General features: G+C 35.5%; 1 protein-coding gene across 1 annotated transcript in view; it reads left to right on the top strand.

Moving 5' to 3' along the window:
• SYT9 (synaptotagmin 9) overlaps positions 1-15,227 on the top strand; it is a 238,614-nt gene that overhangs the window by 80,500 nt on the left and 142,887 nt on the right. Inside the window, exon 3 of the mRNA XM_049780289.1 lies at positions 98-644. Within this exon, the coding sequence (XP_049636246.1) occupies positions 98-644 (547 nt within the window). The remainder of the gene's footprint in view (positions 1-97; positions 645-15,227) is intronic.

A 15,227-nucleotide genomic window follows, 5' to 3' on the forward strand; every position in this document is an offset into this window, starting at 1 on the left:
TAGAACCTAAAATTCTACCTACACCCCAGGCACAAGTTTCTGAAAGACCCATAGCTAATGAGGTTATAACTATGTTCTCTCTTGTTCTTCACTGAAGGCATAATTCAATCCGAAGACAACTCAACTTGTCAAACCCTGACTTTAATATCCAGCAGCTTCAAAAACAGGAGCAGTTGACTGGAATTGGGCGAATTAAACCTGAATTATATAAGCAGAGGTCATTGGATAATGATGATGGGAGAAGGAGTAACAGCAAAGCTTGTGGGAAACTGAACTTCATTTTAAAATATGACTGTGACTTAGAGCAGCTCATAGTGAAGATTCACAAAGCTGTCAATTTACCAGCCAAGGACTTTTCTGGAACTTCAGATCCTTACGTCAAGATCTATTTACTTCCTGATAGGAAAACAAAGCACCAAACTAAAGTTCACAGAAAGACCCTGAACCCTGTGTTTGATGAAGTGTTTTTGTTTCCAGTTCCTTACAATGACCTTGAAGCACGGAAGCTTCACTTCTCTGTATATGACTTCGATAGGTTTTCTCGACATGACTTAATCGGCCAAGTGGTGGTGGATCACTTCTTAGATTTGGCTGATTTTCCTCGGGAATGCGTCCTCTGGAAGGATATCGAGTATGTCACCAATGTGAGTTTGGCATTTATTCATCTTGGGGGGGTTCTTGGAAACATTGTGCCTTATTTTATTTATGATGGGGGCAGAGTATATAACTCGGGCGAAAGTGCCAATGCCATTGTTTGGGAATCTTCGTGCACATTTCCAGAAGCAGTTCTTTATTGCACATTGTAGTCACCTTGACAAATTTGTTTCTTTTGGTGCCACACCTTGCAATGCTCAGAACTTTCCTCCTGACTCTGCACTCAGGAATTACTCCTGGCAGGCTTGAGGACCATACAGGAAGCTAGAGGTGAAACTCAGATTGACCACGTATAAAACAAGCATCTTAACAGCTGTACTATCTCTCATTTTGAAATTTTAAGAATCACTCATGAAAACAGTATTCAAGAATAACATTCTCTCTTTTGTATTTTCTAATTCTTAAATGTTCCCTATTACACAGGGTATATTATTCACACTACTTAGCACATTTTCTTTAGAACTTTCTTCAGTTGTTTGTATTAAATGAATTCTGGCATTTATTAATTATAATCTGTAGCTAAGAGACCATTGCCTAATTCTGAGCATTACATCTTTGTCCATATTCTCAGAAAAATTACCTATCATCAAACACTCAGATTACCCCTAAATGTTACAGTGAATGAGAAGAGCTGGCCTCATATATTTAAAATAGAGAGTCAAACCTATAAAGAGAAGAGTCTGAAAAGATCTGCAAGTAATGACAGAAGTAATCCATAGAAGATCAAATCCAATTTACAGTTCAGGAAAGAATGTTATGTAGTGATGTGATGCAATATATCCATGTTCACATTTTAAATATGAGGGTGCAATGTGATATTTTTACTCCATTCACATCCTTTTCACTACCTGCAGAGGTGCATTGACACTCTTGAAATAGAAAAAGAAAATTAGACATTCTTAAGTATCTTTGATATTTTAAAGTTACTTGTTTCTTTCAGTTGTCCAAATTTTCTCATGTAACTTGGTTAGTTTATTTCCTTGAATAAAGGCCCTTATGAGAACAGCATAGTTGTTTTCTACTTTGGGCATTCAAAGACACCATGGGTTGTTAATCCTTTCTTAGTTCTAACAAGTGATGTATCATTTCATTTAGTAAAGCTCTGGGCCACAGAGATAGTGTAGTATAGAGTATATATCTTGCATATAGCTGACCTGGGTTCAATCTCAAGCACTCATATAATCCCCCAAACTGGCAAGAGTGATCCCTGAGAGCGAGCCAGTAACAAACCCTGAGCACTTTCCTGTGCGCCCCCAAAACAAAAACTCAGAAAACATTTATCTATGCTCATAAGGAGAATCCACAAAGTCCTCTCTACAATCAAATATCTATGTCAGAGCTTTCTAATCTTTAGCTACTTTTGTGATAAGGGGGTTCTCTCACAGTTTGATTGCAGTTAGAGTCTCTCCAAGGCTACAAGATATAGTACCATTTTTGTTTCTCAAATCAGTAAAAATGTAGCACAGGTTTTGTGGCCTCAATCATAGTGACTCTCGAAGATGCAAAAAACTAAAGTGATTTGAGATATCTTAAATCTCTCAAAGGAACAGACCTCTGGTCATGAGAGAATATGCGCTATCTGTAAAACCAAAAGTAGAAGCTAATGGAATAGAACAGATTCCAATTTGCAAAATCGACTGGCAGCACGAAATCTTTACATAAGTAAAAGGAGGAAGCTGCTTATTATAGAACATGAATGGCTTGAGAATGAGTCCTGGAATATTGACTACCTATCTTTTGATATAAACTGAGCCACTGTAGGCTGACAGCAATTAGACATATACTTGCATTTGTTCTCAAATTATAGTAGAGACTATATTATCAATTACTATCAATTTATATTTTTGATATGGTTTTTTTTATAACAATAGAAAGTTATTTTCTTTCTTCTTTTTTTTTTTTTTTTTTTTTTGGTTTTTGGTTTTTGGGTCACACCTGGCGGTGCTCAGGGGTTACTCCTGGCTGTCTGCTCAGAAATAGCTCCTGGCAGGCACTGGGGACCATATGGGACACCGGGATTCGAACCAACCACCTTTGGTCCTGGATCGGCTGCTTGCAAGGCAAACACCTCTGTGCTATCTCTCTGGGCCCAGAAAGTTATTTTCTATAGTTACGTACTATACAAATTAACACATCTACTAGATTTGTACAAAAAAAATTTTTTTTTTTTGGTTTTTGGGCCACATCCTGTGATGCTCAGGGGTTACTCCTAGCTCTGCGCTCAGAAATCGCTCCTGGCTTGGAGATTTGTACCAAATTCTTATTAATGCTTTTACAATTTCTAAACTATACATAGGTGTAGAACTGTATATAATTTGTATTTCTTTAGTTGCAAAGGTTAATATATGTATTGGTCATTCACATTTATTTATTTTCTTTTTTAATAGTATGGAGCACACCTGGTAGTACTCAGGGTTCTGTACTTAGAGATTACTCCAGGCAGCACTAAGGGGACTATAAGTGATGATAAGGATCAAATATGGATCAACTATAGGCAAGTCAAATGTCTTAACCCTGTACTATTTACTTCAGTCCACATATTTTTTTATTGTGAAAGTGAAATTTAGTAATTTTTCTGTTTAGGAGCCACATATGAAAGTGGTCAGTGGTTACTCCTGGCTCTTTGCTTAGGGATCACTTCTGATGATGCTCTGGAGACCATATATAGGGTTCCCGGGATTGAACTCCAGTTAGCCTTTGGAAGGCAAGTTCTCAACCCCATGCACTATCTCTCCAACCCTTTTTCAGTAATTTTCCCTATTGTTTTCTTTTCCTCCAAACAAACAAGCAAAAAATTTTAAGGGTAATCACCAAAGAGCCAATGTCCCTTCACCCCAGTCTATTAGACTTTTACTGCCTACCCTCATGACTTGGTTTTCTCTATTCTGTCTTGAAAGTCTGCTTTTAATAGACATCATCTATTCCCTTGCTCTGTTCTTTATATATACCTAAGTAAAATTATTCTCATTCTCTTTTTCTGACTCATTTCACTTAGAATGATCCCTTGTTCCATCCACATTGAAGCAAAAGGAGAGGGACTGAAGAAATAACTCAAAAGGCTAACTATATGTTTTGCATGAAGGAAGCCTGGGTATGAGATCCCAGCAGTGCATGGTCTCTTGAGCATCCAGCTGGGGTGTAGCATAACCCTTGATCTTCACTCCGTCTCTTAAAAAATAGTTAAATTTAAAAAAAGAGAATCTAATTTAAAAGTAAGCTTTTTACCTGAAATTTGTTCGTATTTGTATCTAATTTAGAAAAGTGTATGATATGAATATTTGTCATACTATATATTTCTGTTTAAGGCTTTCATTCACAGTTTCTATTTCTATATGAGGGTCTTTTATACCTTTTATTAGATATATTGATAGGCCCCTTGTTTGTTTTGTCATTTAAAATAGTACCTTTTAGAAACTCTTTCTTTTTTTATTTCTTGGGGCTGGAGAGATAATACAGTGACTAGGTGCTTCCCTTGCACGTAGCTAACGAAGATTAAATTTCCTAAATTCTAAATGAACCGCCGTCTACCACCAGGAGTAATTCTTGAGTGCATAGCCAGGAGTAAACTCTGAGCAAGCAGGTGTGGCCCCAAAAAACAACAAAAAGAAAGCTTTATTTTTTTCCTTGTAATTTTGGTTAAAGTTTCATGTACATAATATTCCAACACCACATCCATCACCAATATAAATCCAGTTCGTCTCCACCAAAATAAAACCATTTCTTATCAAATATTGCTACTGTATAGTAATATTTAACTTTTGTATAGTTATCTTCCCTATGGTGATCTTGCAATATACTTTCATTTTTACAATTTTATTGCATAGAAATACTACACTTTATATTGCTCAAACATATTTTGAAAACAGTGTTTAGGGCTTGAGAGAGTTGAATTGTCTGAGCAAATGTTTCGGATGCAGGAGGTTAGGAATTGATCACTGCCAATGTATGGTCCCCAGAGCAAAGCACTGCTTAGAGTGATTCTGAGACCAATCTGGAAGTAGTCCCTGAGCATTAGAGAATATATCCCCAAAAGAAAAGAAAGATTTTACTTATACCAACTGAATAATAATCAATCTTTTATCTTTTTTTTATGTTTTATTAATTAGAACCTTAGGTGTTCTGCAATCTAAAATAGATAAAACTGAGGTGAAGGGCCATTAGAAGAAAATAAGTAAGTTTGGAATAATTATTTCAACAGACAATGAATTCTTTTTATATAAAATATCTCAATATGATTTTATCTGCTAGTCTATGTTTCTTTGACCTCTTTATCAGGCCAACCACTACTTACTTTATTGTTCTGTTTTTCTTTTTTCTTTCTTCCTTCCCTCCTTCTTTCCCATCTTTCTTCCTTCTTTCTCTCCCTCCTTCCTTCCTTTCAGTCTTCCTGCTTTCTTTCCTTTCCTCCTTCCTTCCTTTTTTTCTTTCCTTTATTCTTTCCTTCCTTTTTTATTTTCTTTCTTACTTCATTCTTTCCTTACTTATTTCCCATTATTTCTGGGTTTTGGGTCACACCTCACTGTGCTTAGCACTTACTCCTGGCTCTGGATCTGCACCCAGGGCATCACTCCTAGTGATACTCATGGAACCATAGAGGATGCTGGGGAATAAAAGCTGAGTCTACCACATACAAAAACAAAATAAAACAAAACAAAAAAAAAACAAAAAACACCCTACCTTCCGTACTTTTCTCTTTCGCTGAAATAATTCATCATTGTACCTATCATTATCTATCATTGTACTTATTGTCTATCATTACTCATGTCTTAATTCCTTTTATATTTGTTCAGTTTTTTTTTTTTACCCTTAGATAATTTTGTAAGTAGCAAGACAATAATTGGGTTTTTTCACTCTTTTGTGCCTGGTCTCTAGAATGGTGTTTGGGAATGGAATAATTAATACACACTTGCCAAGTAAAATGAAACTCGTTATGAGGGGCTAATTTGGTGAAATTTCAGGGACTGATTTGATTTGGGGTATTAGGCAGAGCTTAACACACCAACTAATCATTAAAAAAATATTCTTTACTTCTCTGGGGAGATTATGGGTTTTATAAATGTTAGCAGTCAAATAAAAATTAATCCTCACACTTCCTGTGAAGGAACAAAATAGCAATTACTGAGTATAAAAAATGATAGTTTAATTAAACCTTTCAACTATTGAGGCCAGGTCAATCAATAATACTATAATGCATCTTTATGGAGAGTATATTAGTTAACTGTCACATCTGGCAGAATGACAAAATTAGGAGACATAGGAGTTTAGTGGTTGGGTGATATTGAATGTTTATTTTCATTGTTAGGAAATAGGAAAAATTTTCTCTGCCCCTCAGTTTTTATCTCAGACTGATCAGATAATAAAATTAAAAGCAGGGCCAGAGTGGTGGCACAAGCAATAGGGCATTTGCCTTGCACACACTAATGTAGGACTTACCACAGTTGAACCCCTCATCATCCCATATGGACCCCTAAGCCAGGAGCAATTTCTGAGTGCATAACCAGGAATAACCCCTGAGCATCACTGGGCGTGGCTCAAAACCCCCCAAAAATAAATAAATAGAATAAAGTTAAAAGCAGACTGCTTAGGGCCGGAGAGCTAGCATAAAGGTTGGGCGTTTGCCTTGCATGCTGAAGGACGGTGGTTCGAATCCTGGCATCTCATATGGTCCCCCGAACCTGCCAGGAACAATTTCTGAGTGTAGATCCAAGAGTAGTAACCCCTGAGCGCTGCGGGTGTGACCAAAAAAACCAAAAACCAAAAATAAACAAACAAACAAACAAACAGATAAATAAAGCAGACTGCTTAGTAGGAGAAAATGTTTAATGCATATCTATTGGAAATTAGCATGAATTAGGATCCGAATTTTCATTAAACAAAATAGGGATAAATATTTTGAGCTAAGATGGGTCAGAGGTCTTGGGGCCGGAGAGGTGGCGCTAGTGGTAAGGTGTCTGCCTTGCAAGCGCTAGCATAGGACTGACCGTGGTTTGATCCCCCGGCATCCCATATGGTCCCCCCAAGCCAGGAGCGATTTCTGAGCGCATAGCCAGGAGTAACCCCTGAGCATCAAACAGGTGTGGCCCCCCCCAAAAAAATGATGGGTCAGAGGTCTTGACTTTTCAGTAGATAGGAAGGATCCCATGTAAAAATGAAGTGATTCTTGTCATGAAGATTGGATACTCTGTAATTTGATTTTTCCCTGCCATATAGTTTATAATAAATAATTATTTTTAGTTAACACTCTAATTCTGCTTAGTATTTTATATTTTTTACCTAGGAAATAGTCAAAATTTCTGTCAGATCTCTTCTTTGCTCAAAATAGTACACATGCCACTTGACATATATAGAGAAGCCTGTTTTGGACACATTGGGAGATTTGTTCCTCACTATAGCTTTAGTATTAGATTTTCTTTTTAAAAAAATTGAGGTATTAACGTTAATTAGACTAGTTTTGGCAAACAAAATAGACCCACCAGACCCATCATCAAAGTGATGCTATCTATTACTCAACCACTTGTCCAGGTCCGCCTTCTTTAAAATTTTGTTATTTTGATAAAGATATGATTTACAAAATTATTGATAGTTAAATTTTAGGTGTAAAATATTTCAACACCAATCCCACCACCAGTGTCAACTCCCTTCACCAGAGTTTTCATACTTTATCAACCCATACCATTCCACCCACTCTCACCCCCTGCCTGCCATCTTGACAGGCACATTACAAAGTTTGTTGGTTGGAACATCTATATCACATTTTCAATGTTGTTGAATCAATATTTTAGATTTATAGCTTTAACACTTTCCCATATCACCAATATAGCTGAAGCCCTGACCCCTGTTCTTCCATTACTTCCCTTTCTCACCTTCTTCATTCCTGCCTCGATTTCTCTCCTTCTCTATCATTCTCCTCCCTAAGTTTTAGGATCAAGGGTGACCCAGGTATCCCCCCTTTACAAGATTAATTTTCCTTATTCAGTTTTATATATACCACAGATAAGTGGATTCATTCTGTGTTTGTCTTTCTTTTCTGGCTTATTTTAATCAGTATTATATCGTCCAGTTCAACCGGATTGCAGCAAACTGCATACTTTTATCATTCTCACAACTGCATTGTATTTCATTTGTGTATGTGTATATCTCACATCTCCAAAATCTAGTGTCTGTGGTTGGACACCTAGCTTGGTTTCATATGTTAGCTATTATACTAAGTATAGCATTTGTCCCTTTTACCTACATCCTAAAAAAAAAAAAAACTGACTTACATAGTTCTGTTGCTAGAGTCTTAGGGTTTGTTTTCATTATTTTATTTCCATTCTGTGTTTCTTTATACACCACACATAAATAAGATATTCCAGTATTTGTCTTTCTTCTGACTCACTTCACTTAACATCCAGGTTGTAGTGAAATGTAAAATTTTATCTTTTCTTGCAATTAAGTAGTTTTATATTATTCTACATTTTACATTATTAGATTGAATTTTTTTTTATTCATCTGTTAATTGGCACTGGTTTGTTTCCAGATTTTAGTTATGTAGGTAGCACTGAACATAGGTGCACATTTATCGTTTTCGCATTAATAATATTATGTAGCTTGGATAGATATTAAGAAGAGTTTTTGGTGGGCCCGGAGAGATAGCACAGCGGCGTTTGCCTTGCAAGCAGCCAATCCAGGACCAAAGGTGGTTGGTTCGAATCCCGGTGTCCCATATGGTCCCCCGTGCCTGCCAGGAGCTATTTCTGAGCAGACAGCCAGGAGTAACCCCTAAGCACCGCCGGGTGTGGCCCCCCCCAAAAAAAGAAGAGTTTTTGGATTATATGCCAACTATTTCTATTTTCAAGTAAAGATATAGTTAGCACCATCATTTGCAATGCTGTTAACAATAGAGTTTTATGCATATAGTATTCCAACTGCAAGTCCACCATCAGTGTCTGTGTCTCTCCAACAATGTCCTGAGGTTCCCTTTCACCCCAGGTCTACCACGTTATCAGACTCATTTATTTGATTTAATTATTATAGGTTAGAACACCTGTTTAATACTGTGTTGCCTGTTATGATTTTACTTCATCTCTACACTACAAACTATTTAAGGCTGCTGTATTATCACAAGTCCCTTCTTTTTCTCTGTTCCATCCTCAACTCCATTCCCATTTCCCCATTGCAATCTAATTTCTATAATCAGGGCCAAGAATTTTCACATATTTGATGCCTCTCTTCTCTTGTCCTGTTACTCTATTTATCAGAGATAAGTGAGAACATAAAGTAATTGCCCTCCTTTGATTTACTTTGCTGAACATGACATCTTCTCTTGCTAAAATATTATATGCGTGGAGCCCTATATTTAACTGCATTTTAAATCATGGTGTCTCAGCATGCAGTGAGTGCACAAAGGGGCCGCCATGAAAAGATAGTTGGAAATGATCATTCCGGACAAGAACTGGAAGCTGAAAGGAGATAAAGTAAAATGCATGATACCTTTTCAATAACAATGTTGCAAACCAGTGTCTAAAAGGAAAAAAAAAAAGAAGAGATAAGGAGTGAAAAAAAGAAAGAGAGAAAGAGAAAGAAAGATAAAAAATATGTCTGCCTCTGAGGCAAGCAGGGACTAGGACAGGGAGAAGGATAAGAGGAAACTTTGGAACATTGGTGGCAGGAAATGTGCACTGATGAAGGGTATTGTACATTGTATGTAGCTTAAATGTGAACTACTTTGTAAAAGTATATCTCATAGTAATTCAATTAAATTATTTTTATACCTGAAATTATTCTATTTTTGTTTTATTTTTATTAATATCTGTACTTATTTGTAAAAAAAATAAAACTACCCAACTCTTTTTATTGTTTAATTTAATATTTTTCAAATGATTTTTAATTTAAACACCATGGTTACAAGATTGTTCATACTACAATTTTTCCCCAGATAAAATTGTTCAAGATTGAGTTACAGCAACCCTCACTTTAACATTTCCAGCCACCAATGTCAATAGTTTCCCTCTCCCATCCCTGATGAATTCTTCCCTCCTACCCACCTCCCCTGCCTGTTTAGCTCACTCTTTCTGTCTTATTTTTTGATACTGTGGTTTGCACTACTTTTAATGATGAAATATCTATTCATTTCTTCTCCCCATTTTTTCATTGTGTTAGATGTTGTTTTCTTGTTAAGTTCTGCCAGTATCATATATATCTTATATATTAACCCTTTATAAGATGGGTATTGGATGAATCATTTCTCCCATTCCATGGTTAGCCTTTGTATCCTAGTCACTGTTTCCTTTGAGGTACAGAAGCTTCTCAGTTAACATTGCCCCATTTGTTTACATCTGCTGCCACTTACTTGGACAATGGAGTTTCCTCTTTGAAAGTTCCTTTAGTCTCAATGTCATGGAGTGTTTTGCCTGTTTTCCTCTATGTACCTTATGGCTTCAGGTCAGGTCTGATATCAAGGTCTTTAATCCATTTTTATTTAACCTTTGTGCATGATCTTAGAGAGGTCTTAGTTCACTTTTATGCATGTAATTGACCAGTTTTCCTGACATCCCTTGTTGAAGAGGCTTTCATTGCTCCACTTTGCATTTCTTGCCCTTTTGTCAAAGATTAAATTGGTTGTATACCTGGAAGTCAGTTTCAAAATACTATTTCTTTTTTCTTTCTTTCTTTCTTTCTTTCTTTCTTTCTTTCTTTCTTTCTTTCTTTCTTTCTTTCTTTCTTTCTTTCTTTCTTTCTTCTTTCTTTCTTCTTTATTCTTTCTTTCCATCTTTCTTTCTTTCTCTTTCTCTCTTTCTTTCTTTCTTTCTTCCTTCCTTCCTTCCTTCCTTCCTGTCTTTCTTTCTTTCTTTCTTTCTTTCTTTCTTTCTTTCTTTCTTTCTTTCTTTCTTTCTTTCTTTCTTTCTTTCTTTCTTTCTTTCTCTCTTTCTTTCTTTCTTTCTTTCTTTCTTTCTTTCTTTCTTTCCTTTCTTTCTTTCTTTCTTTCTTTCTTTCTTTCTTTCTTTCTTTCTTTCTTTCTTTCTCTCTCTCTTTCTTTCTTTCTTTCTCTCTCTCTCTCTCTCTCTCTCTCTCTCTCTTTCTTTCTTTCTTTCTTTCTTTCTTTCTTTCTTTCTTTCTTTCTTTCTTTCTTTCTTTCTTTCTTTCTTTCTTTCTTTCTTTCTTTCTTTCTTTCTTTCTTTCTTTTTTGCATAGGCACAGTAAGTATTGGGGAAATTAGAAAGGTAATTCTCTTGGCCTAAGAGATACAGGGTTTCTCTGCCCTTGAAGCATGTGGCCATGGGAACTACTGATTTCACACAAACTCATTTTCACACCCCAAGGTCTTTTTATGGTGCCGGCAAACTTTCCACTCAGTTGTGGATGATAAAATTAGGCCTCTGTAGCTAGAGATCTTGGTATTTGCACAGGTCATAGGATGAAGTCTAGGTGTAAGCAAAATAATTTAAGAAAGAAATTTTATCATTTTTCTGTATATGATGCTTTTGATGGTGGTTTGTGATGTGATTCTGTTTGTGATGTTTGTCTTTTTATTTTGACCTTTTAATTTTTTCTTTACCTTTGATATCTTTTATATTTATTGTTATATAGTGGCCATATTTTATTTGCCTCTTCTTGTGTGTCTTCTAAGTATATTTGTCTTGGCGAATTTATCATGAACTTAACCTCTGGGGTTCAAAATTTATATTCCTTATCAAAGTTGAAAGCACGTGATCCTCATATTCATTATTAGAGACCTCATTATTAATTTCCTCCTTTTGGCCTTTTATAGAGACTTTATCACTGTATGTAGAACTGATTTAATAATCATAGATTTTAACTATTTTTATGCATATAGTTTTCTGGATTTTGAGTTAATAATCTAATGATATTCTTATATGGATGCTCTATTTCATTCCATCATAGGCTATATCATACCATTCCCCAGGTCTGTAGGGTTTCATTTGATAGATCTATCTCTTATAAGTGTTTCATCATGTGTGAATTTTGGTTTTGTTTTGGATATTTTTCAGCATTCTCTATCCTTGGATGTTGTCATTTTAATCACAATGTGTATTGTTTTATTCTATGTGATTTTATTTTGTTTAGAACTCTTTGATCCTCTTCTGAGTAAATGACTTGATTTCCACAATGGATATGTTTTTGGCTAATTTCTCTAACCAATAATCTCCAAATTTTCTTTTCCTTTTGGAACCCCAATAATGCAAATGTTAGTCCTCTTGATATTGTCCCATAAATCTGTATGTTGTCTTTATTTTTCTTAATTCTTTTGCCCTCTTTTGTTCTACTTTTAATGACAGTTTCTTGTTCTTTATCCTCAAACTTATTTGTTCCTCTGCTTTTGTCATTCCACTACTAAGTTCCTCCCCTCTATTGTAGTTTTTGTAATATTGTTATTCACCTACTATGTTCTTCAGTTCAATTATTATTATTATTATTATTATTATTATTATTATTATTATTTGGTTTTTGGGTCACACCCGGCAGTGCTCAGGGGTTACTCCTGGATGTCTGCTCAGAAATAGCTCCTGGCAGGCACGGGGGACCATATGGGACACCAGGATTCGAACCAACCACCTTAGGTTCTGGATCGGCTGCTTGCAAGGCAAGCACCGCTGTGCTATCTCTCCGGGCCCTCAATGATTTCTAATTGAACTTTTCTCATACTTTCTCTTTTCTTGTCAGGGCTCTCTTCTATTGCTTCTTAAATTCCGTGGACATGCTTATCTTTTTTACTTTGAAGTTTTGAGGTCATTATCAGGGAATTGATACAGTTCTTATGTGCTTGGTGTCTCTCCTGAGCTTAAATATTCATTCACTAGTGTAGATGAGTTCCTCTTTTTTATCTTTTTTATTTTGTGTGATATGTAGATTAGAGAGGTGAGGGTCTGGTTTTGTGCAGGCCTGAGTGGCAGTTTGTAGTTCATTCTTGTAAATTCTGCTTACCAACTATGTCTCCGAATTTGTGTCACACTGGTTAATCTGTTTGAAACCACTCATAAGAGATGCAGTATTTAGGAGGTTCAGAATACTTGGTTCTCTCAGTTGGTTACAAATTGGGCAGGAATTCTCCAGGACTGAAGAAAATGCTTAATTTGACCTATTTTATTATATTGCATCTTGAGTCGTACATGTTCATATAATATTATATCAGAAAGTAGGAAACAGGAATGAGATATAAAATCTATCATTTTTTCATAGACATAGTTGCCCCATTGATAACTTTATTATTATAGGGGGTGAAAACTGGCAGAACTGCAGTATAAAACATCTGAATAAATTGATTAATTATAGCTATAAATCTCTGATAAAGACTCTTTGATCGGGTACCAGCACAGAGTACTGTTTTTAAGTGAAACAACACATTCAGACTATATGTAACATAATGTGCAACTTTAAAAATAATAAAATACATCCAGCCAATCCAGAATTTAGCAGAAGAGATTATTAATTTCTAAGGATTCCTCTGTGCTTCTGTTTCATCACCCAAACTCCTCTTATGTAATCAATATTCTAAATTTCATCTCTTTAGTTTTCTTGTTTATGTGTTGTTAACAACACACTAAAAAAATTAAAACACTAAACAAATGAACTTTTGGTTTTTGTGGAATTTAAGGCCCAGTACAGTGACATTTGAAAAATTTTAATTTACTAACTTGGAAGTTAGTAAATCCCCTACTTTAGAATTTTTACCAGGAGTAGTTGTTCAGTTTTGCCTATTTTTCAGATGAAAGTATAAGAAATTACATTCTAGTTATTCTATGTCATTTGAACAATTTTATTAATCATTTTATTCACACATATACATTCACAAACGTTTTAGCATCCCATTTCTTAGTTTTGTGTTATGATTTATTATAAATAAAAGGTTTTTTGTCATTTGGATGATCAGAACACATTTCCCATGTACATTTAATCTTCATTTATATTTCCTTAGTTCTCAGTTCTCAAAATCCTTGGAATTGCCTCATTAATAAGAGCAATGGGAATATCTTTTCTCCAGCCTTCACAGATCCTGGAAATACTCCAGACCATAAATGTTTAAATCGCTGTCTTGTTAATCATATTAAATCCCTTTACACCACAACTGGGTTTATGTTAATAAATGTGACATTTGGAAAGCAATATGGAAGGGAATTGGTTGCCGAGGCAACCAACCTTGAAGAGAGAGGATCCAAAGAATCTGGAAATATCAGTTTCCTAGGAGGAAAGGGATGTCAGAGGTTGGATCTATCACCAGTGGCCAATTAGGTAATCAATCATACCTTTGTGATGAAAACCCCAATGGAGAGTCTGAGAGCTTCTATGTTTGGAAACTAGAAAACTTCCAGATGTCACTGTACTAGGACCCAAGCTCCATGAAGACCAGAAGTCCTTCCTCTGATGTTTTATTTTTCATTACCAGTTTATTAAGCTACCATGTTATTACAATACTGATATGCAGACATAATTCCAACTTATTTGCTACTTTGATCTGTGAGTATTTTAATATCCTTTGTAATCAACTCATAATGTATTGAGTAAGTAGATTTCTTAAGTTCTTTGAACCAATCTAACAAATTAATAAAATCTAAGGAAGGGATTGTGGGAACCTATTATTTTATTTTTCAGCTTTTGAACCATGTCTAATAGTGCTCATAGTTTACTGCTGCCTCTGTACATCCTGGTGGCTCTCAAAGGACCATATGCAGTGCTAGGGACCAAGTCAGTGCCAGCAGCTTGCAGGGCAAACACTTTAATACCTGAATTATCTCTCTGGCCCCAGAAAACTATATTTTTGTTTGAGGGCCACATGTAGCATTGTTCAGGCTTTTTTTTTTTTTCAGGAATTATGCCCTGTGATAACTCCTAGCAATGATCAAGGAACCATATAGGGTTCTTGGAATTGAATTCAGGTCAACTGCATGCAAGTTAAGGGTCCTGCCTGCTATGCTATCATTTTGGTCCCAAGAAAACCTATAATTTTAAACAGGAGATCATAAGTCTAGGTAATAGCCTGAACTTGAAATTGAAATCCTGAGTACATCGGGGTTGTTGTAACATCCATTGTGTAGCTTATAAATGAAAAAGACACTTAACAATCTTGACCTGTGACTGGTATCTGAAGTAGGTCAAAGTTTTGTGACATAGATTCCTTTTCTGGTAGAATTTGATGGTTTGCAGGTAGAGTCAGAATTTAGTTGAAGTCTTGCCCTGGTGATGTCTAAATATTGTTGATATAGGAAAGTCACACATCTCCAAATCTCCCCACCCCTGCAAAGGCACACTTTGGAATCTTTTAAATAGTGCACTGTAATTTGTCTAGTCTTTTGTTAATGGGTAGTTGAATGAAAGTATTTTTCTCTTTTAGGAAATTCTATTTCTGTATTTATATGGTTAATATTTTAAGTATTTCTCTAGGCCATTACTAAGAATGAAGATGCTAAATTAAAGGAAATCATATTTAAGTAGTTTGAGCAATTTATAATCACAACATCAGTACATGGAGCCTATTTTAGTATGACTTCTGAGCAACATTTGGTACTGTTACATACTCTTACTCTAATAAAGTAACTACATATTCTTGATTTTTTTTTGTATATTGCCTGTTGCCA

This window comes from Suncus etruscus, chromosome 9 (assembly GCF_024139225.1).
Source record: "Suncus etruscus isolate mSunEtr1 chromosome 9, mSunEtr1.pri.cur, whole genome shotgun sequence".
Taxonomy (NCBI): Eukaryota; Metazoa; Chordata; class Mammalia; order Eulipotyphla; family Soricidae; genus Suncus; species Suncus etruscus.